Source organism: Melozone crissalis, unplaced genomic scaffold (genome assembly GCF_028551555.1).
Source record: "Melozone crissalis strain CALT ecotype California unplaced genomic scaffold, PUWL_Pcris_2 ptg000005l_1, whole genome shotgun sequence".
Taxonomy (NCBI): Eukaryota; Metazoa; Chordata; class Aves; order Passeriformes; family Passerellidae; genus Melozone; species Melozone crissalis.
This window is the reverse complement of record NW_026535783.1, coordinates 53,962,551-53,983,722: the sequence shown is the minus strand read 5'-3', so window position 1 is coordinate 53,983,722 and position 21,172 is coordinate 53,962,551. Positions and strand designations below refer to the sequence as shown.

General features: G+C 39.1%; 1 protein-coding gene across 3 annotated transcripts in view; it reads left to right on the top strand.

Moving 5' to 3' along the window:
* Window positions 1–20,746, top strand: part of MAST4 (microtubule associated serine/threonine kinase family member 4) — a 284,359-nt gene extending 263,613 nt beyond the window's left edge. For all 3 annotated transcript variants that reach the window (XM_054281779.1, XM_054281790.1, XM_054281782.1), the window contains 11 exons: window positions 1,223–1,324; window positions 4,924–5,046; window positions 5,292–5,404; window positions 6,338–6,465; window positions 6,567–6,766; window positions 7,552–7,752; window positions 8,981–9,210; window positions 10,848–10,970; window positions 12,726–12,862; window positions 13,478–13,659; window positions 14,486–20,746. In XM_054281779.1, the coding sequence (XP_054137754.1) occupies window positions 1,223–1,324; window positions 4,924–5,046; window positions 5,292–5,404; window positions 6,338–6,465; window positions 6,567–6,766; window positions 7,552–7,752; window positions 8,981–9,210; window positions 10,848–10,970; window positions 12,726–12,862; window positions 13,478–13,659; window positions 14,486–18,336 (5,390 nt within the window). In that variant the 3' untranslated portion in view covers window positions 18,337–20,746. The remainder of the gene's footprint in view (window positions 1–1,222; window positions 1,325–4,923; window positions 5,047–5,291; window positions 5,405–6,337; window positions 6,466–6,566; window positions 6,767–7,551; window positions 7,753–8,980; window positions 9,211–10,847; window positions 10,971–12,725; window positions 12,863–13,477; window positions 13,660–14,485) is intronic.
* The last annotated feature ends 426 nt before the right edge of the window (window positions 20,747–21,172 follow it).

Below are 21,172 nucleotides of genomic sequence, written 5' to 3'. Positions count from 1 at the left end.
GTTGGATATGTTTCGTGTGCTAAAATAAATTATCTCCTTCTGTTTGACTGGAAGAGCCATCTTAAAGAACCAAACTGTAGCCTAGATTTTTCTTCCAGTTTCCATGAGCAAAATCTACATCCTGTTTAAAGTTCTACTTTAAAATCTTGCTGCCTCCTTTTGCATTGTAGGTTGCCTTTTCCTGCCCTCAGGTTGTTCAAGGACAGCTGTGGAAGGCCTCAGTGTAAACTTAAATACCTAAAGTGATAAGAATTTAAATAAACTATTGCCTCAGAAGCAGGTTACATTTCATGTCTGTTTTTATCAGTACCTTTCCTTAATCTCTAAAATATGAAGGTTAAACCTGCATGTAGCTTCTGATGATTATTTATCCAGTTATGATTATTTTATAGAAGTCTAGATCATAAAATGACAAAATCCTTAACAGCTTTCTGTGTTTCTGGAGCTCCAAGTGTGCTGTTTCTCTGATACCAAAATCCTTGTACCTCCCAAGAAGCTTCTTCGGAGTTTTATCTAAACCTGCACTATATTACATTTGTGGAGGCAGCTTCCACTAAAAATCAGGCAAAACTTGCTGTTTGTAGGCTGTTAGAAAGTTCATGTTCATACACAGTGTATCCTGTCTTGGTTGGTTTGCGTCCAGCTTGCCATGAAGTGCAAAAGATAGAGTATTGTAAGACTCTGTGGAGGGTGGTTGTATGGGAGCATGAGACTCTTGGAGAAATCTTCATTGCCATATATGTTGCCAGAGTACAGTCTGACACCTTGACCCTTAGTCATGGGAGTATTGACCTCAGGGAGTCTGCTAGCATTAGAGAAGGAACACAGATGTGAGCAGCAGCTGCCAGGTCAGGTCAGCAGTTTCCATCTTAACAACAGTTTCCATGGAACATAACTACAGTTTAAATCTTGATTTGGTGGGGGAAGAGAGAGCATACAAATTGTGCTAATATTTTGAAAGTTTTCCATGAGCCAAACATTCATGTGTTCTGCTGCTAAACACAGTTTTGTGTTAAATGATACTTCCAAAGGAAATTGGAATATAATATGTTTATGCAGTCTGTATAGCGACTATAAAAATTAGAAATAATTGGTATGCGGCAGAGTAAGTTGAGAAAGTTACTTTAAATCTGCTTTGCTGTTAGGTTGCTTTTGAGAGCATTAATGCAATTTGTGCTGGGATCAGACCTTAGCAATATCAAGCAACTTTCTTTTCTTTCAGATGAAATCAACTGGCCTGAAAAGGATGAAGCACCACCTCCAGATGCCCAAGATCTGATTACTCTTCTACTTAGGCAGAATCCTTTGGAAAGACTGGGAACAGGTTAGGAGGCACTAATTTTAAATTGTTAATCTACTAGAAATAGCTTCTGTAAAAATAGCTTTTTGTTCACCTGTTTGTTTTGCTTGGGAAACATCTGTCATAACATGCAGTAGCATAATATGCCATGATAATTTATAGATTAAGACCAGTAATAGGAACTTAATATGATGACATCCGTCCTGGGTTTTGTGGGATTTACATGAGCTCATTTGTATTTACTCTTCTCCCAATTTGATAAATATAACAGAAATTTCTCAAAGACCCTGTTAGTGAATGGGGTTTCTTCATTAATACAGCATTAAATGACTAAATACAGAAATCTAGGAGGGGAATCAATACACAACTTCCTTTTTCAGAAGTATCTTAGCCTGGCATATTAATTCCCCCCGGTGTTAGGGTGGGTGATGAGTACTCAAATCCTTATTCAATAATGACTGTCTGAGGTTGTGTGGTGAAAAGTCTTCTCATTCTCATTTATCAAGCACTACTGCCTTGTATGAAAAATAATTAAAATAAAACTGAATGTTAAGGAAGTATTAACTTCCATAGGCTAATGAAGGTACTGTGCATTTATGTAATAAGAGTTTATTTGTTGGTTGATAGACCAGGTTTTATTTGGGAGTTTCTGTGAGAGGCAGTAATGAATATTGTGTGTGATTTTTATGTGTTAATGCATGGGAACCCTGGTCACTGACTGCCATCCCTTTAGGCAAAGCACTAGGTAAACACAGAAAAAAAAAGCCTCCTGCATAAATGAGCCCAGATTTAGAGGTATAATCTTATTTACAGTGAACATTGTATGCCATGAACAGAAATATATTTAGGATGCTGAGGAAACCAAGTGGCAGGTTGAGTCAGCATGAGAGTACTTGGAAAATTGCTCACAAAACTGAGTCCAATTTTGCTTCATATATTTAGGCCTAATTAAAAAGAGGATTTAGGAATCAGTTCATGACTGGTGTTATCACAGCTGCTATGGGGAAATGTGATTATAACCCAGACCCTCTGTAGTGTTGACATGGTCCCAAATGACCTGTCTTCCTTTGGTTTCCCTCAAGGCATGGTGATGTGACTGATACGAATGAGCTGCATTGTCCCTTGCAATGAATGGCTGGGTTCTGTGTGAGCAACTCTTAGACTTCACTGTAACTGATGGTCTAGACTAAGTGGCACTCAGCAGTTTATTGCTGTGCCTTGCCCCATGTTGAATAAGTTAAGATTGAGGAAGGTGTTGTGCCCCAGTAGCTTCTCCACTTGCTGCTTGTGTCATCTGCTCCAGAGGGCACCGATGCCAAAGGCAAAATGAAAATCCGATAGTTTTATTCCCTTGTTTTAAGTACACTCTTTCCAGGTATGGTTGTTTCATTGCCGGGATGATTTTCCTCATAAATACAGTGTTAATTGAAGACTGTTGCCATGTGAGAGGCTGGATCAGGAGTGAATTGCAAATTATGTGTCTGTTGCTATACAGTTGGTGGAGAAAGTGAATGGGGTGAGATGAAGCTGCCTTAAATACTAAATGGTCAGTGCCACAGTATGAAGCACCTGTGGTGTTCAGAGAGAGACTCTTTAAAGCATCTGATCTCTCTTACAGTTGGCAGTCTGAAGAAGGAAATTAGGCAGCTATTTCCTTGAAGCAGGGGGTTCAGAAACTACAACAAAGTTGTAGGATCTTTAAGTGCTAGAATCAGCTCACAGAAATGGGGCTGCAGTGTGACAGGTCCCACATGGGCACTGAAAAATACCATGGTTTATGCTGGGCTCCACCACGCATTTCAAGTTATAGTCTTGTTTAATATGTATTAGCAAGCTGCATAACACCTTGTGAAAATCATAATACTTTACTTGCTCAGGAGACCTGAGTGGCAAAGGCAAGTTGAAAGAAGAGAGGTGGATACTATACTTACTTTGAAGAAGGAAAACAGCAGTAAAAAGACTTCTTTGTGCTTGAACAGTCTGATACCAATCAAGAATAATACAATTCTGATATAATATCCCATTACTGTGCTCAGAGAAATATTCACTGCTTAGCTAGTGACTTATGATGAGATGTGATTTTGATCTGTTTTGGGAAGATTTGGCTTCTTTGAATTTTCCCCTGGTGCAGTATGAAAAGCAAAGAACCCAATCTAGAAATCCTAATGCTGACTTAGAAACCTGTCCTGGAGATTTCATTTTTTTCTCTCCATAGCTTTGACATACATGCTGTATCAGTGTGCTGAGTTGACCTTTGCTGGCCAGGAGGTACCCAGCAAATCTCCTCCCCCCCCCCCCCCAGCTGGATGGGAGGAGAAAATATGCCAAAGGCTCCTGTGTTGAGATAAGGTGCTTTGCCATCATGGGCAAAGCATACTAAAACTCAGGGACGTTAGTTTAATTTATCACCAATTAACACTACTGCTTTACTTCCTCCCTCCAAGCAGCGTGGGAGGACAGGAAATCGGGTAGTGGTCAGTGCATCACATGCTGCCCCTGCCACTCCTTCCTCCCCACACCATTCCCTTGGTCCAGTGTGGGTCCCTCCCACAGAATGCAATCTTCAGGAACAGAGTGCTCCAGCATGGGTTTCCCATGGGGTCACAAGTTCTGACAGCAACCATGTTGCAGCTTGAGCTCCTCTCTGCCACAGGTCCTACCTGTGCTCCAGCGCAGGCCTTTGCGCGGTATGGCAGTCTACTTCAGGGATCCACCTTGCTCCGCCGTGGGATCCTCCGTGGGCTGCAGGTGGATCTCTGCACCACCGTGGTCTTACTGCTGTTGGGCAGCAGTCTTTCCCCTTCTTTAATACATTATCCAAGATAATGCTAATGGGCTGACAGTGGATCCATCTTGGAACCAGCTGGCAGTGTCTGTGTTGGATATAGAGGAAGGCCGCTTCTCACAGAAGCACTCCTGTAGCCTCTCCACTTGCAAAACCATGCAACACAAACCCAAAACAAGCTGGTAGCAGGTCTTGCTGCTGCAGGTTACTTTTTCAGGTTTTAGAATTAGATGTATGTTTATTAATAATACCATCATCCACCTTCCCAGGGCAAAATTTCCAGTATTTCATTGTGTTCTTACAGTAGTTTTCTGACTTTAAAGTAGTGTAATCATTTAGTGCATATTAAATGAGCAGGCAGTAATAAATAAGAGAAATTATACGGTATTTCCTATAGAATTGTGTATTGCTGTCATAAAAACACTGAAAGGATCTCTTAAGTCAGCAATAGTATTTATATTGAGCAACTATTAAGAATCGTTCTACATTACTTTATAACTTGTACTTACTCACCTAGTGCACATATTTATATTTGTAGAACTACATGTGAAAATTCTGACTAATATGTAGCTAACAGATTAGTACATTTGCAAGAATAAAAATCGTAAAAGGGGAAGATGATAAATAAACTGTTAAAAGAAATGGCCACAAGACAACAGGGACAGGGACTATTTCTGACAGGTTTAGAATTTCTAATGGGAATGGGTAGTAGATGTTCATGCATACAGCAATGACTATGCCTTTCTGTGACTATTTGCATTGTTGGCTGGGGGTTTAGTTAATTTACTGTTAGAGGATTTGGTACAGTTTGCTCAATGTTTTCCTCTGGCTCCTCCAGGTGGTGCGTATGAAGTAAAGCAGCATCAGTTCTTCAGGAGCCTTGACTGGAATAGTCTGCTGAGGCAGAAAGCAGAATTTATTCCACAGTTGGAGTCTGAAGATGACACAAGTTACTTTGACAGTAGGTGTTTTATAGTCTCAAAAAAAAGTTATGAACACCTTGTTTAAAGTAACCACTGTCTTTGACTCTTGCTTACTGCTTTTTAAATCTCCTTTATCAGAATTACTGGCAGTTTGCAGTTTTACCAATGAATTGACACTTCAGCAAAAATAATCTTAAGAATAGAACTAGATTTTTATTTAATATTAAAACATAGTATCTCTTCTTCCTGATAAATTCAGATATTTTATTGCCCTTGTCTGTAGCTCGTTCTGAGAAATACCACCATATGGAAACTGAGGAAGAAGATGATACCAATGATGAAGATTTTAATTTGGAGATAAGGCAGTTCTCCTCATGTTCACACAGATTTTCAAAAGTAAGTAAAAATTTCTGTCATCTTAGTATGTATTGTTCTACTTTTGCAAATTTTGGAAATGTTAAATATAGAGGAGATATATAGGGCCTTATTTTCTCAAGAAACTATGAAGTTAACTGAAATTGAGCAAGAATACAATGAATACCATTAAATCAAAATATGGGAAGATTGTGTAGAAAAGTTAATTTTTGAATCTTTAATATACTAATGGAAACGTACATAAATATGATGATATTTTCTGTAGAAGACTCATTATTGTATAACAAAGTGTCAAGGAAGTGTTCTGTTAAATGCTAATATGTGTTCTTTGCATTGGTTTCTTTATACATAGTTTTCCTGTTGCTCCAGTTGTGTCCTGGGTATCTTGTAGGTGCATAACAAGTATTACAGTACTGCTGTGTAGTAGGTGTTAATTTAGTGACATTTGACCAAAGAAAAGGCAAGGTAATGGTTAGCATGTTTTATAGTCATGGAGAAACGAGGGAGTGATCGGAATGCTCTGAATCAAAGGTAAAACTGCCCAAAAGGTAGTATTTCTCTAGTGGCTGAGATGAGAGCTAATTACTGCTGATCAGAGTGGACATGCTCAGGCAATAAATACAGTGGAGGTGAATTGGCAGGAAATAATAATGGAATAAACACCCAGGATTTTGGCTTTACTGTCTTGGTTCGCACTTTGAAATAAGGAGAAAACTGATAAATACATAATCAGAAGAGGCTCTATTTGTATACCTATACATGAGGAGCCAAGAAAGCATTTTAAGAAAATGAAGTGTTGGAAATTTGAAAAGGTTCAAGAAATTTGAAGTTTGAAATCTGAAATACTATATAAGCATTTAAAATCATAGAACTATAGATCTCACATAATTTTTTTTAATGTCACATGTGTCAGTGATATTCAATTTTTTGTGGGTTTTTTTTTCCCTTTAATAGGTTTTTAATAGTATAGATCGAGTCACTCAAATTCAAGGTGAAGAAAAGGAAGATGCAGGAGACAAAACAAAAAGTGTAGCATTGCCTTCTGTGGAATCTTTAAGCTGGAGTTCAGAATATTCTGAAATGTAAGTAGAAGGTTGTACAGCAAGTCATCTACATCCTGTTTGCCAGATAGCAGGCCTCTTCATTTATTAACTGAGTGAGAGTTTGCTTATTTGTTATGCAGACAGCAAATATCTACATCTATCTCATCTGAGACTGACAGCAGCCGGCAGCAGCGCAGTTCTGGTTTGCTTCCAAAATTGTCTGTATCAGCTGAAGGAGAACAGGAGCAGGAAAAGTCTGTATTTGTGAGCGATGAAACAGTGCAAGATGAACCTGAAGTAACCACTCCAGCAAGTACAATCAGCAGCTCCACACTATCAGGTAGTTCACAGGGGGTGTCTTGACTGATGATACTACAAACAGTTGGCGACCATCTTCTTGTGGCAGTAGCATTCATAGATTTAGAAGTGATGCATTTCAGAACTGCTTTCAAAAACAGCTGTCCCAACAGGGATCTGGTTGGTGTACTACACATTGTGTGTTTTTAATTAGGATTTCACTACAATGTACACCTTTCAGAATTAAGAAGATTTTCTATGACTTGTGGAAGTCACTTTGGTGATTACAAATCTAGGAGGAAGTGTTGCAAACCATTCTCTACTTAACTAATTTTGAGCATTGTCTCCCTACTCAAATACTTGTTGCATTTCAGTAGACTCTGGGGCCTTAGTTTCATATTTACACATCTACCAGTTTTCAGCTTCCTTCTCTTCTGTACCTCGCTGAGTTTTTTCAAGATACACCCCTCTGTTCTCAAGCCCTTGATTTCCCATGTAGTCCACACTTTCTTCCCCCTCCCTCCTTTCTGATCATGGAGGAAAAAATTTCTTCAGGGTCATCCATCTCTATCCTTGTCTAAAACCTTGATGTTGATTGTGCTGTATCTCAAGTCTTGCTTGCTATCCCCCAGGTCCTGTGTAATGGTGTTGGCATTAATACAGCAGCTGCAGTGATAACTCCAACTGTGTGATCCCCTTCTTACACTTAACCAGTTACACTTGAGAGTAGTTTATTTTTTCTGTGGTCCATTAGCAAAAGGATATTCCCTCAATGCAAAGTTTACCAAAGTTTTCCCTTAATGTCTTTATCCCTTTTTCTTTGTACAGTTGGCAGTTTCTCAGAACACTTAGATCAAATAAATGGAAGAAGTGAGAGTGTGGACAGTACAGATAACACCTCAAAGCCAGCTGGTGAAGTTGCATCGCACATGGCTCGACAGCGATTGGAAAGCACAGAGAAAAAGAAGATCTCTGGAAAAGTCACGAAGTCCCTTTCTGCAAGTGCTTTGTCCCTCATGATCCCAGGAGGTAGAGATAAATATTTTCAGTTGAAATGTTAATGATTTATGCAATGCTATGAAGGCTTATGATGCAAATGCAAGGTTCTGTATAGTTCAGAATTGATTCCGTGTCACTCATTTTTGTTTCTCTTGTTGTTCACTTGCATGACTAATCAGTGCAATCTTGTCAGCAAGTCATAGTGCTCACATTGCAGCTGAGCGGTCTTCTCTGACAGGCAAAAATGCACCTTAATGGTGTTTCATCTTGAGCATGCACAGCAGGAGGCAACTTCATTCCTTGGTCCATCTGACAGTAGGGTTGTAGGCTTAGTTTTAACTAGCCCTCAAAAACAGATGTTTGTTAAAGCAGCACAGGACTAGTTCTCTCTCATCCCCCATAAGAAAAGCTGATAAACAGGAGAGCAGTGTCAAAAAACAGAAATAGCATGTAGTCTCCTACTTGTACTAGTCTGAGTTAGGTCAAGTGCTCAAAATTTGGAGCCAGAAATAATGCTGTAAGTGGACATATAACAGTAATATTGAGTGTTTTCATATGAAGGATTGGTACTTCGCTTTCTTGTTGTCCAGAACTGAAGTCCAAACTGCTGCAATTATATTCACATTTGCACAAGCATGGGCAAATAGTGCATTCAAAACAACAACATAAAACGAAGTTGTAATTGGTATTGTTGGAAGAAACTCTTGTGTTCTTTACATGATGTAGCAGAATGTAGCAATGGAGGCTTCTTACAAACATTGAGTTACTGCCCTAGGTACCCAGTAGATACTGTGGTTTAATTGGAGTAGTCTTTATCTGTTTTTATATATAACTGAAAGCAGGAAAACAGCTAGCAATTTGTTAAGCATTGCTGGATTACCTGGGGAATGATTTTGGGTGTATTCATGATAATATTTGCTACACTACTCTGATTTTCTTTTCATCCGTGTTTGCTAGGAAGAGGCTGAGAATAGTTCTTGCAAAGTTAGCAATGAGTGTTTTTCCTGTGCAAAAGGAAAAAGCAGTCTATATGTGACAAGTTAACCCTTGCATTAAACAGTACAGTTTACACTCCAGGGAAAATTATTAAATTCTAATATCTGGTGGTTGAACTTCTCATTCACTAATATGCACACTAGGTAAGGAGGAAGAGAGATTGTTTAGACAAAGACAATGACTTATATTAATAGAAAGATACCATTAAGCCAAATGAAATTTGTGTGTGCTCAGACTGTAATAGGCAGATTTTTTCTTCCAGATGTGTTTGGTGTTTCTCCTTTGGGAAGTCCTATGTCTCCTCATTCCTTGTCATCTGACCTTTCATCGTCCCGAGATTCATCTCCCAGCCGTGATTCATCAATTGCTGCTGCAAGTCCTCATCAGCCAATTGTAATTCACAGTTCAGGGAAAAAGTATGGCTTTACCATCCGAGCAATCAGGGTTTACGTGGGTGACAGTGATATCTACACTGTGCACCACATTGTTTGGGTAAGATAATACATGTTTTCTTGCTGATATGTGGCCACAGAATACTGTGATGATGGATTTGCTTTTCTGTACCCATGGCATCTCTTTATTAACAATTACTGTGTAAATTACACAATGCCAAGCAGTTTTTCTTAGAATGAAATTCTGCCTGTATACAAGAGCAGTGTTGCCTGTAGGGAAGACAACAAGCCATCTTTGGCAGAAGCATTATCTACATGTAGTGTTGAACTTCTGCAACTTCTCTTAACTTCTGGCAAATTTCTCAATTTTGAAAAATAGTGTCTTGAGTTCAGAGTGTTATGTCTTAGAAAACCAAAGGCTTAGTGCAGACCCTCTTTGATTTGGGTCAGGATTTGCAAATTTAGGAGACTGTAAAGAGAAATTGTTGAAAAATAGGTGGAGTATATTAAACTACATAAATTAAGGGATTCATGAAAATCAGCACTATTTTGCAAGACGCACATAAGCTGATCTCAAGTATTGATTTTCTGTTTGAAAAAATCATGTATTTTTCATCCTTTCTTCACTACACAGTGGGAGAGAGGCTAAAGCAATTCTTTGGTTGTCAGCCTCCTTAATTGTAAAATAATTATATACTTAGGTACATATATATGCATTTTTTTATCATTTATGTTGGTAACAAATTATAATTTTATATATGGTTTAAATTACGTGTACATTAATAGTATATGTATATAAATTATTTCAACTTTCCTAAAAAATTATCACAAATTTACCAAAAGACTTCATTTTTTTGCACTGTTTAGTTTTAAATATGTATGGTAGATTTTGAAGTAGCAGTGCTGATGTAGTGTATTATTCATTTTTTATTCATATTGTTTACCCTTTAGACCTATTAATCCATCAAAAGTATTGAATCTGGAGAACTGGGTACATTTGGTGGATAATGGAACAAATTTTAAAAAATTATTTCTTGCTACTAGTGTAACATCACACCAGTGAAAGGAAGGGGAAAAATGGTACATGGCAGTAAAAGTTAAACCTTGGGTTTTTTTAAAGTATTATAAGTTTGTTGTTCAAGCTCTATTTGCATTGTAGTCTTCAGTAGTGTCTGTATGACTTAAACTACTCATTTAGAAATATAAAAAAATATTTAAACAACCTTCAAAATATTTTTCAATTCAGTTACTTTTGGTTCTTTGTCACTTTTGTGCTGCACCAACCCCTCTAATGGGAAGCCTGGTGAATTTGAACCAAATAGAAACAATCCTTAACCATATGGTAGAGTTAATTTTAGTTGTGATTACCATTACCTTAATTACATAGTGTTTCTCATTTTCAGATGCTAAAAATCTTCACTTAGTTCTGTAATTTTGGAGTGGGTAGTGAACCATCCCTTCTTACTATGCATGCAAACTCCCTATTTTACAGAGCGTACTTAATACCCATAGCAACCAGCAGTGTTTCAGTGAGCTTTGAAACTATTTCAGGCCCCATATAAAGTTTGAGTAAGTAGGGGAGACTCATACAAAGTTGGAGTAAGTAGGGAATGGTGAAAGAGCTGAAGGTATTTTTCTTCTTTTCTTCCTTTACATGACTTAGTATCTGTAAGTTTCTTCATTGCCAACAGGTTTGGGGTTCATTTTGTGTATATTCTCTTCCTCTTTCTTTTTTAGAATGTGGAAGAAGGAGGGGCAGCTTACCAAGCAGGCTTAAAAGCTGGAGACCTGATTACTCATATTAATGGAGAGCTAGTGCATGGTCTTGTTCATACAGAAGTCATTGAATTGTTGTTAAAGGTAACTCTTGGACAGCTGGGATACTAAAGTGATTGCTGTTTTCACCAGTGATGATGGGGTTACGCTTGATTTATTGAGATTAGTTATTTAATTTTATTGTTCTTAGAAGTACAAACTCTAAGCTGCTCTTGCCATAGATCTGGAGAAGGGCCAATAACTTTCCTATATTGTGCATGATTTTAGTTTTTATCCCATAGACTGGTAACGTTGAGAGATAGCTGAAGTAAATTCGAGGCAATGACAAAAAAAGATGTCTCTGTCTCTCAAAAAAATTGACCTTCTCAAGAATGTTATCGAATGCCTGCATCTTCCTCAGATAATTCAGGCTTTTGACAATGATGATACCTCTCATTTTTCTTCTTTAAAAGTGAAAATCAGAAGAAGAAAAGTAAAACCAAAGAATATTAAATATTTGCTTGCTATACAGGAGGTTGCCTTTCATATTAGGGCCCAAAAGGTTTTTGTCTCATGTATACACAGGTATGTCTGACAGAGCTTCTTCGATTAATGAAATTCTCATCCTGCAGCTGGACTTTCATGACTAATCTGCCACATTTTTCTCTTGTGGTTTTCTGAAGTCTGTCTTATTAGAAAGGCATAGTTTTTCCATGGAAACAAACAAACCACCCAATAAAAAGAAAAAAAAACCCTTTTATTTTCTCTGTAGCTCATTGAATCTCAGTTTTCATGTAATCTTTCCAGTGTAAGCTAATGTAGGTCAGAATTACTTTAGACAGCTGTATATTTGCTTCCTATATAATTAACAATTTATGGTGTTATGTGCAGAGCTCAAAGTGAGTAGTCAGTTATAAAAGAAGTCCAAAAAAAGCACTGGAAGGCAGTGAGGTGATAGGAGAAAGATAAAAAGCTAAAGATGAAAAATACACTGTTTCTTCAATCTTTATTTTATTTCTCTGAAACCAGGAAGAACTTCCAAGTTTTCCAATTTTGAAAGAAATATGTAAGAGAAAATTCTATGACTTATGGCAGTCAGCTATGCACTCATTGTCTAGGTCAGATACAGAAAAAGAAACATGACAACCCTGCTCAATCCTTAGAAGAGTAAATGCAAAACAAGAGATCATTGTTTATCTACAACTTAATATTTTGGGCTGTATCATAAATTAATTTGGGCTATTGCAATTTCTTTGAAAGGAAGTTCACTGTAGGGATATACAGTGCTGAGCAGAAGCTACAGATTTTTAAAACTAGCAGAAAATACTTTTTTTGAGTCATCTTTTTGTGCGATCAGTGCTAAAAAGCTTAGGTTAATCATACTTGTTAACCCTTTTGAACAAGATAAAAATGTGGTTTGGGATTGCCAATGAAGATTTAATTTTTGTCCTTTGTTTCATCATTGTAACAGTTGGTGTCTTGAGATGTGAGAGGACCACTGTGCAGTTACAGCCGTTCTTTGTGGGAAAATCAGGTTTTTCTGTAGAAGCTTCTATCTTGAAGTGTTCAGTCTTGGTTAATCCTTGGTGTCCTCCTGTCTGGCCACAATTACTGGATTACTCCTTGTCCTGGAGCTTGAATGGAGGAAGTTGGGAAATACGGCAGAATTTGAGAACTTCCCAATCCTCGTTTACTAACTATGCATGGCAATGTCTGCATAGGGTTCCCTCCAGAAACACCACTTTTTCTGGAGTTGATTCTCATTGCATTTGCACGTATGGTGTAGATTCGGTGTAAGGCAAAGTTGTCTTGTGTAATTCGTATTACTGACACTTAAAGCATCTTCTTTCATTTTGGCAGAGTGGCAACAAAGTCTCAGTAATGACAACTCCTTTTGAAAACACTTCCATCAAGATGGGACCTGCCAGACGGAACAGCTACACGAGCCGAATGGTTAGGCGCAGTAAGAAGACCAAAAAGAAGGAGAGTTTAGAGAGGTGAGTAGTCCTTTGCTTTCACAGTGTGTCTGTCTGTACATAGCAATAAATTTAAAATATGAAGCTAATGCAGTTTTTTCTCATCTTCTGTATAGCTACCTTCTTTCTGAGATTGTAGCCTTCCAAATCTTGTTTTGTCTAAACTAGATCTGCAAAATAACTAAAAATAGTGAATAACTGAGGGTGCATCGTAATTTGGCTTTACCAAATAATTTTGTACTTGTTTAATTAAACTTTTTAGTGCTAGTGCTTATCAGCATTTTTAATATGATACATTCATATGTATTTTATAAATATGTTGCTAGTACTTTATAGATATTTCTTTAGTTTTGATAGGTTGCTAAATTTAGAAAATAAAGATCTGTACTCATAAGGAGATAGACTTTCTTCTGAAATTTAGTAAATGTTAGTATGAATAAAATTAGTTACAGTGTCCGTTCCACCTGTTAGTGAATCAGGATGCTTTCTAAACTTCCCAGTCTGCAGTGTGGTTTGCTTTCATGTAAAGATAGATTTACTATTTTCATGGTGTCAGCTTGCAAGAATTTTGCCTGTGCTGATAGTATCTTCTGTGCACCTTAACTTATGATTAATGCTGTATTTTTCTCACACAAGGAGAAGATCTCTCTTTAAAAAGCTGGCAAAGCAACCCTCACCTCTTCTTCATACAAGCAGAAGCTTTTCCTGCCTGAACCGATCACTTTCTTCAGGGGAGAGCTTGCCTGGGTCTCCAACGCACAGCTTATCTCCTAGATCTCCTACCCCAAGCTACCGTTCCACTCCTGATTTTCCATCAGGTGAGTGTGAAGCAGTGGAGAGCAGAGGAAAAGGACTGGAAGAGTACTGTACATTTTGTAAGCCCCCACAGATCTGATATGCTCTCCTAAGAGCAGTCAGCTCTGACAAATATAATCATAGAACAACTGTTTTCTGTCTGGAAAAGGGAAACAGATTCCCGATGCAAAAGAAAAGGTGTTTTTATGATACAGAAGCACCTAAAAAGCATTTGTCTCTTAAGTTTGTCCTAGTTTAAAGTTCAGTCCAGTGGCTGAAAGTTGAATAATAAAAAGTCCATATTTGCAGCAAAAGAGAGAATTTTGCCTAAGAGATAAAAGAATGAAAGTGAGATAAAAGTTGCTACATAATGGAACTAGGATGGCACTCATGAATGCAGATTTATTGCTGAAAAGATTAGCTGAGTGCTAAAATATGCATCTCTCTAACTCCTAAAGGCCTGCCCCTTTTTTCTTCTTTAACTTCTGTCACAATTGTAGTGTGTACTGGAATTGACTGCTATTGTACAATCCCTCGGCAAAGGTAAATTATCTGGAAAGCCTTGATCATTGCTTTGAAGTGTCAGAAAGCATTAGTTATTCTATTTAAGTAAAAACAAGAGATAACTTAAAGGGGATGATGGAAGAGAGAGAAAGGGAGAAACAGCATATGTAATTGGAATGATGCTGGTTTTGCATCATTAAAACCTTAAAACCTTCCAGATTTTGGAGCACTGTAGTGGGAGACAGCATAGGGCTTTTGTTCTACTTCTCACTGAACATTTAGACAAGATAGAAAAAGTCTTGCTAATCTTATGTTTGTTTGCTTGGTTTTTTGTTCTTTTTATAGGTACTAACTCTTCTCAGAGTAGCTCCCCTAGTTCCAGTGCTCCCAATTCTCCAGCTGGTTCAGGGCACATAAGACCCAGCACTCTTCATGGCTTGGGTCCAAAGCTTGGTGGGCAGAGATACAGATCAGGAAGGCGCAAATCAGCCGGCAGCATTCCCCTTTCTCCTCTCGCACGGACACCTTCTCCAACACCCCAGCCAACATCTCCTCAGCGATCTCCATCACCATTGCTGGGACATTCGATTGGAAATACAAAAATAGCTCAGTCTTTTCCTAGCAAAATGCACTCGCCTCCAACTATTGTGAGGCATATTGTCAGGCCAAAGAGTGCAGAGCCACCAAGATCTCCACTGTTAAAGAGAGTTCAGTCTGAAGAGAAACTTGCACCCTCTTATGGCAGTGATAAAAAACACTTATGTTCACGAAAACACAGTCTGGAAGTGACCCAGGAAGAAGTGAATAGAGAGTTGTCTCAAAGAGAGGTAACTCTGCAGAGCTTGGAGGAGAATGTTTGTGATGTGCCATCGCTCACACGAGTCAGGCCTGCAGAGCAGGGCTGCTTGAAACGACCCATCTCCCGAAAATTGGGTAGACAGGAATCCATTGATGAGCTAGACAGAGAGAAGCTGAAGGTCAAGGTAGTTATGAAAAAGCAAGATTTTGCTGAAAAAGCAAATGCTGCTATACGTGAACCTAGCAGTGAACCAGAAATTCCCAATACCTTGAGACTGGAAGAAAGAGACAAAAAAGCATTCCAGAAGGTATTAGAAAGATCAAACCAGTTTGAAGCTAAAATTGTTACTGTAGAGACCCAGTCAGCTGGTGGCATACTCAAAGACACCCTTCAAAAGAATGCAAACTTGAGATCAAATGATGGTGTTGCTTTAGATGGACAGATGTTGTCTCATGGGCCTCCCCCTAATGAACTCAGTCATCTTTCTTATGACTTCAAAAGAATTTCCCCTTCATGTACTCTGCAAGATGTGCTACCTCAGTCCTCTGACAAGATACTTAGTGGAAAGGGAGAAAACACAGATAAAATTGTACCAACGAAAGAATTTGTCAAATTTGAAAGATTAGATGGTAAACTTGCAAATATTGATTATCTCAGAAAGAAAATGTCTATTGAAGAAAAAGATGACAGTGTCTGTCCAGGGCTAAAACCTAAGATGACATCTAATGTTCATGAATGCCTTCAACTTAGTACAGGCAGACCTGTAAACATACAGCAGGACTCCACTGCAGTTGCAGATGGTAGAGCATTTATTGGCAGTGCTCATGCTACTCAGATGAACTCAGTTTCTTTTGTTCCTCTCAAAACCTTGAGTGGCCGAGCAGACATGAGTGTGGAAAAATCAGCCCTTATTTCTTCTGAAGCTCCTGTCAGAAAAAGTCCTTCAGAATATAAGCTTGATGGGAGGTCTGTTTCCTGCCTGAAGCCAATAGAAGGCACGCTAGACATTGCGTTACTTTCTGGGCCACAGGCTTCAAAGACTGAGCTGCCTTTGTGTGTGCTGCCAGAAGGACAGAGCACCAGCAGTGATGGGGGACCTCCTAAACCCCCAGTGCCACAAGGGAGTGGTGGGAAGGCAGAAATGGTGTCTCAGAAAGAGCAGTTGTTAAGTTACCCAAAATCTGGCAAAGTCAACATCGCAGAGCCTCAGGTCCCACAAGCAGGCAAGAGTTGTCCAAATCCACCACTTATCTCTGTGGCTACAGAAGTAGTGACAGAGAAAAAGGTTTCTAGTCCAGCCACTAAAGGCAATATTTCTGTTGTTGAAGCTGTTCAGAAGAAAGATACCTCCCCTTCAAAACAAAAGGACTATTCAGTGGAGGTAAAGTCTTGTGTTACTCAAAGTCAGAGTTTTAAAACTACTGAAACATCTTCCAAACCTTCTGCTGGCCAAAGCACTACTGAAAAGGCTGTAGGAAAAGAGAAGCAAACACAGAAAGAGTTGCCTGTCAAACAGCCAGTATCCCAGAGAGGTTGTGAGCCTATCCCTGCAAAAGTAGAAGTAATCAGGGAGTCATCTATGAAGGTTTCTGTCTCAGATGTCCTGATAACAACCTGCTCCAAGAGCAGTGAAAAAAATTGTGCTGATTTTGCCATTCCACCTGAGATGCAAGGAAAAACACAGCCAGCTGGCCCCAAGGCACAACCTAAGGATGGCAGAGAATCACTGAAACAGCTAGGCAAAGATGACAGCAGTGTTTCTAAAAGTTTTGTGGAAAGGGAAGTAACCAAGCAGAAAGCTGAGTCTAAGAAGATTGTCACGGAGACAAAGAGTGACTCTCTTCCATCCAAATGGCCTGTGCAACCCTCAAGAGATTGTGATCATAAAATTGAGAAGTCTGCACCAGTTTCTTCTGTGCAGAAGGACAGTGCTAAAGACATGGGAAAGAAAGATCAGAAATCACTCACCGATATAAGGCTCCATAGTAGTGAGAGAGAGCAGTCCAGCCAAGTTCCTCGGCAGCAACTTAACCCTTCAGGCTCCCCTGCTGTGAAAGAGGCAGTAAGCAGACACAGCACCACAGAAGTTCATGGAGGCGTTCAAGAGCACTTGAAGCCTGCTGCCACCTGTGTGGAAAGCAGCAGCAATAAACCCAGGCCAGCCTCTGATACAAGTTCCTCCAAGTCTAAGTCTTTGGATAAACAGATGTTGTCACAAAAACCATGTTCTCCAGCCGTAAAAGAAAAAGAAATTGTTACTCAGTTGTCTGCCAGCTCCCGGAAGGATGGAAAGCATCCTGCTCCAGGCTCTTCAAAAAGAATGAACATTGAACATGTGCAGGCTGAAAGGCTTGTGGGTTTGGACCATGGCTCAGTCACCACCCTCCAAATGAGCAGCACAGCCCCTGACACCAAACCCAAATCCTCTGCTGTGGGCCCACTTCCAGCAGGCCCAGAGAGTTCTAAGCAGATGCAGGGGCAAGAAGCAGCAGGCTTGGGGGAATCTGCTGATCAAAAGCAACTTCGTTTCAGTGAAAAACAAATGACCACTCCAAAGTTTTCCACTGTGAAAGGCTGTGTCTCACTGAACAAAGAGGCAGAGAGAAATCCTGGTAATGAGATGATCACTGCAGACAAAAGACCTGAAGGAAAAATATGCACTGACGCACTTTACGTTCAGCTTGACAGTGGGAAAGTGGAGCCTACCCTTTGTCTCACAACCTGTGATGTCAGAGGGAAAGGAGCAGAAAAGGCAACCACAAATAGCAAAATCTCTCAAGATATAAAAGGGAAGGGACAAGTTAATCAGAAACAGCCAGAGGATGCAAACAAGCAGACTGCAATAAAACATCTGCCGGTTGCCAGTGGGCAAAGTTCTTGTCGTGCAGCTGCAACACCGGGAAAGCCACTGACTTGTTCATCCAATTTCTCTGAATGTAGACAGGAAGTATCTGTTTCATCTGTTTCAGCCAAAAGTGAGGCATCTTCAGCAAAGGTTAAGCCAGGCTCATCAGAGCTTCCTGCAACTTGCAAGGAACTAAGTAAGAAAAGCACCTCTTCCACAGGGAGCAGCAAGGCAGAAATGACTAAGAGTGTTTCACTGATGGCCTTGCACAGTGCCGCTATTGTAGCAGAAGCCTACCACCCTCCTTCAAACCTTGGGGGGAAACCTGGAAATCAAGAAAAGCCTCTTTTCGTTAACACTGTGGATGTAAAGGGAAAAGATACCATTCTGACTCAGCAGTCTGCTTCAAGAAAACAGAATGTCGGTAAAGATTTACCTAGGTCAGCAGCCACAGCTGACCGCCCTAACGCACTTTCAGATGACAAAGACTCAGCTCGGCAGCGTCGAGGAAAGGAAGTTTCACGGAGCAGTGCTCACAAAAAAACGTGTTAACTCTTAAGACCTGGCAAGTGTGTATTCAACACTAGCTGAAACAATTTCAATATGTTGTACTGCCTTTAAACCAGCACTGTGTCGTGTCTTAGTGCGGCAAAGCTTTCATGTCACTGAAGAAACAATACAAGGGGATATGTAAAGAGAGGACTTTTTTTCAAAATGCCTTTCCAATTGTAACCGGTAAAACTGTTACCACTTAGTATTTGTACAAAAATACCTTTACAGCCTAGGACTGTTGAAAATACTTCTTCTGTAAATACTTAGCAATGTGTTTGGGGTTTGAATGTAGCATATATACTTTGCTGCTGGTTGCGTTGTTTACTCTTTCCCTTTTTAAGATAGTTGCTTTGCCACGTATTTGCCATACTCGAATATGAAACCAAATTACTAAAATTCAGAGCTGGCATGGACATGCACAAGCATTGGTCTGACTGGGAAAAAAGAAGGCCACATTTTTACTGACTAAAAATCCTAGATAGAGGCTAAAAAATACTAGTACAGCATAATACGGTGATCTATTGTGAGTTTTTACATGTATTTTTAATAATCTGATTTTGATAGTACTGTACTTGGCTGACTGCTTCACCAGCTCTAACACAAGAAGTAACTGCATCTCCCTGCTGTACAAAGTCTGAGTAGAATAGGTGTCCTTAAAACTATGGGAAGACCACTTAATTATCAGGGCATCCCAGCAAGAGTTGTGTTCTCTGGTGAAATGATGGTTCTTGCCTTGTCTGTTGGGAGTGTATTGTGGGACTTTCACCTCAGACAAGGCTGAAATTCTGAAGCACGTGCCATGTGCTTAGTTTTTTGCTGCAATCCTCTCGAGTTCCTTGAGCTTTTTTAAATTCAGGCCCAGTGTGAGGCTCAAGTATAAGCACATGACTGGTAGTACTAGTATGTTCATCCCTGTTCTTAATACATTTAGAGAATACGTATTATGGCATATAGGTCTGTTTAATTAGTGTCATACAGCTGGTAGCTGTTTTCTATTTTATGACAAGTAAAGTAAAAAGGAAAAATACACTTCGGTATCATATTCTCAGAAAAGTTTAGGCTATCTGACACATTTTCATACATAGCTGGGGCCTTATGTTGTAGACCTAACTTGCTGTTTTTAGCAAGTAATCCTGGGTTTCATATTCATTTTGAAATGCATTGAGTAGCTCCATACATTTCATAACATAATCTTTTTATTTGTATGCAAAAAAAAAGTTCAATACTGTAATTATAAAAGAAGCATTTTTTAACAAAGGAACTTGTTGGAGCTATTTGGTGCTAGAATGTTACTGTCTTTTTACTTTTGCTAAGCCTTATTTAAATTTTGTATACAGTGGAACGTGTAGACTTTGATCATTTTTGTGTGGAGTATTTAGCTTGTCTTGAGGGATGAAAGGTAAAATTTGAAACATGTACAGAAGCACTACGAAATACCCTTGCAGGCGCATGGGTTTTAATAATTGGGGATCAATAGAATGGTTGTTTTGCTTATTTCTATTTTCTGTAGCCACAGCAGAGCTAGGCCCCTACATTTTTCACCAGTGCTTATGGTTTGTCTTTCTGTCTCAAAAGCTAGAAAAATTTTTGTAAAAGCACAGTGTAATCTTGACTTGGAGACTTGTGTGACAACAGACAGTGTGCAGAATTCATTTCCCTCTGCTGAAAACTTTATTATACTGATTTGTTGGGTTGGATTACAGCAAACCTGTAAGGAAAATCCAGTATCACAAACAACTCCTGATTTTACATGTGGCACTAGAACATTAATACTGCCTTTATGCATTCAGAAAGGAGCTAGTAAGCAGTGGATAATAATCTTTGAGAAGTCTTAAAAATAAAATGGTCTCGACATTTACAGTTCATCTGTGCTTTGGCAGTTAATACAAGTGAATGCTAATGCACTTAAAAATAACATTTCTGTCTGGGAGATACTTCCTGGTTTACAGTCTCAGCATTTTTTCAGCTATCCTCTTGTTTCTTTTAAAGCCCATCTAGCTTTTGTTTACTGTATACCTTTATGAATATTTTGTATTATCACTTCTGACAAATAAGTTCTTTGCATTTTGGAAGTGTAACAGTGCATAAGCTTGTGTTTATGTAGTAACTGTTTGTTGATGTTTACCTTATAAGTGAGCTGTTAGAGATCCTCCTGCCTGTGTTCTTCTTGGTCAGTCTTAATGTGATTATAGATCTGATGTGTTCTTTTGTAGACTTCCTGCAGTAGATTTCTCAGCTTACAAAAAAAAATTTAAAAGTTAAAAAAAATCATTAGGGTCTGTGCAATAAAGTGTTTGCAGTCCTATTTTCTCTGACAAACTCCTTATGGATGTCATAATTGTTATATATTGAACACAGTTATTTATACTTATGCAGTTGCATAACATTGAAATAAAAATTCAGCATGAAATTGTTGTGTTAGCATTTTTTCTTGATCTGCTTTCACTGTTGTAATGTAAGGTACATCTCTGCTGTACGCAGAGGCTGGCAGTTTAAGTGTTTTTTGGGGCCAGCTCAAAAAAAAATGGTGCACCCTTTAAGGCATGTGCTAGTGGAGGGTTTTGCGTGAGGAAATGCAGTTTGGTCTGGGGACAGAGGAGGTGTGCATGGCTGAGCATCTCATCTCAGGCCACCTCTGGATGCTCTGCTCCGCTCTTGGATAGGAAGTGTGGTGTGGGGGTGCATGACATAGCCTGACCGCTGGCTTCTGCAAAACTCATGTAATCATTTATTACTGTAGGAGCAGCACATATTAAAGTATTCACCTCTTTACTTTTCTGCTACTCCTGACTCTGCAGAGCTGCCCCGCAGCTGGGAATTTGTGTTCACATACTAT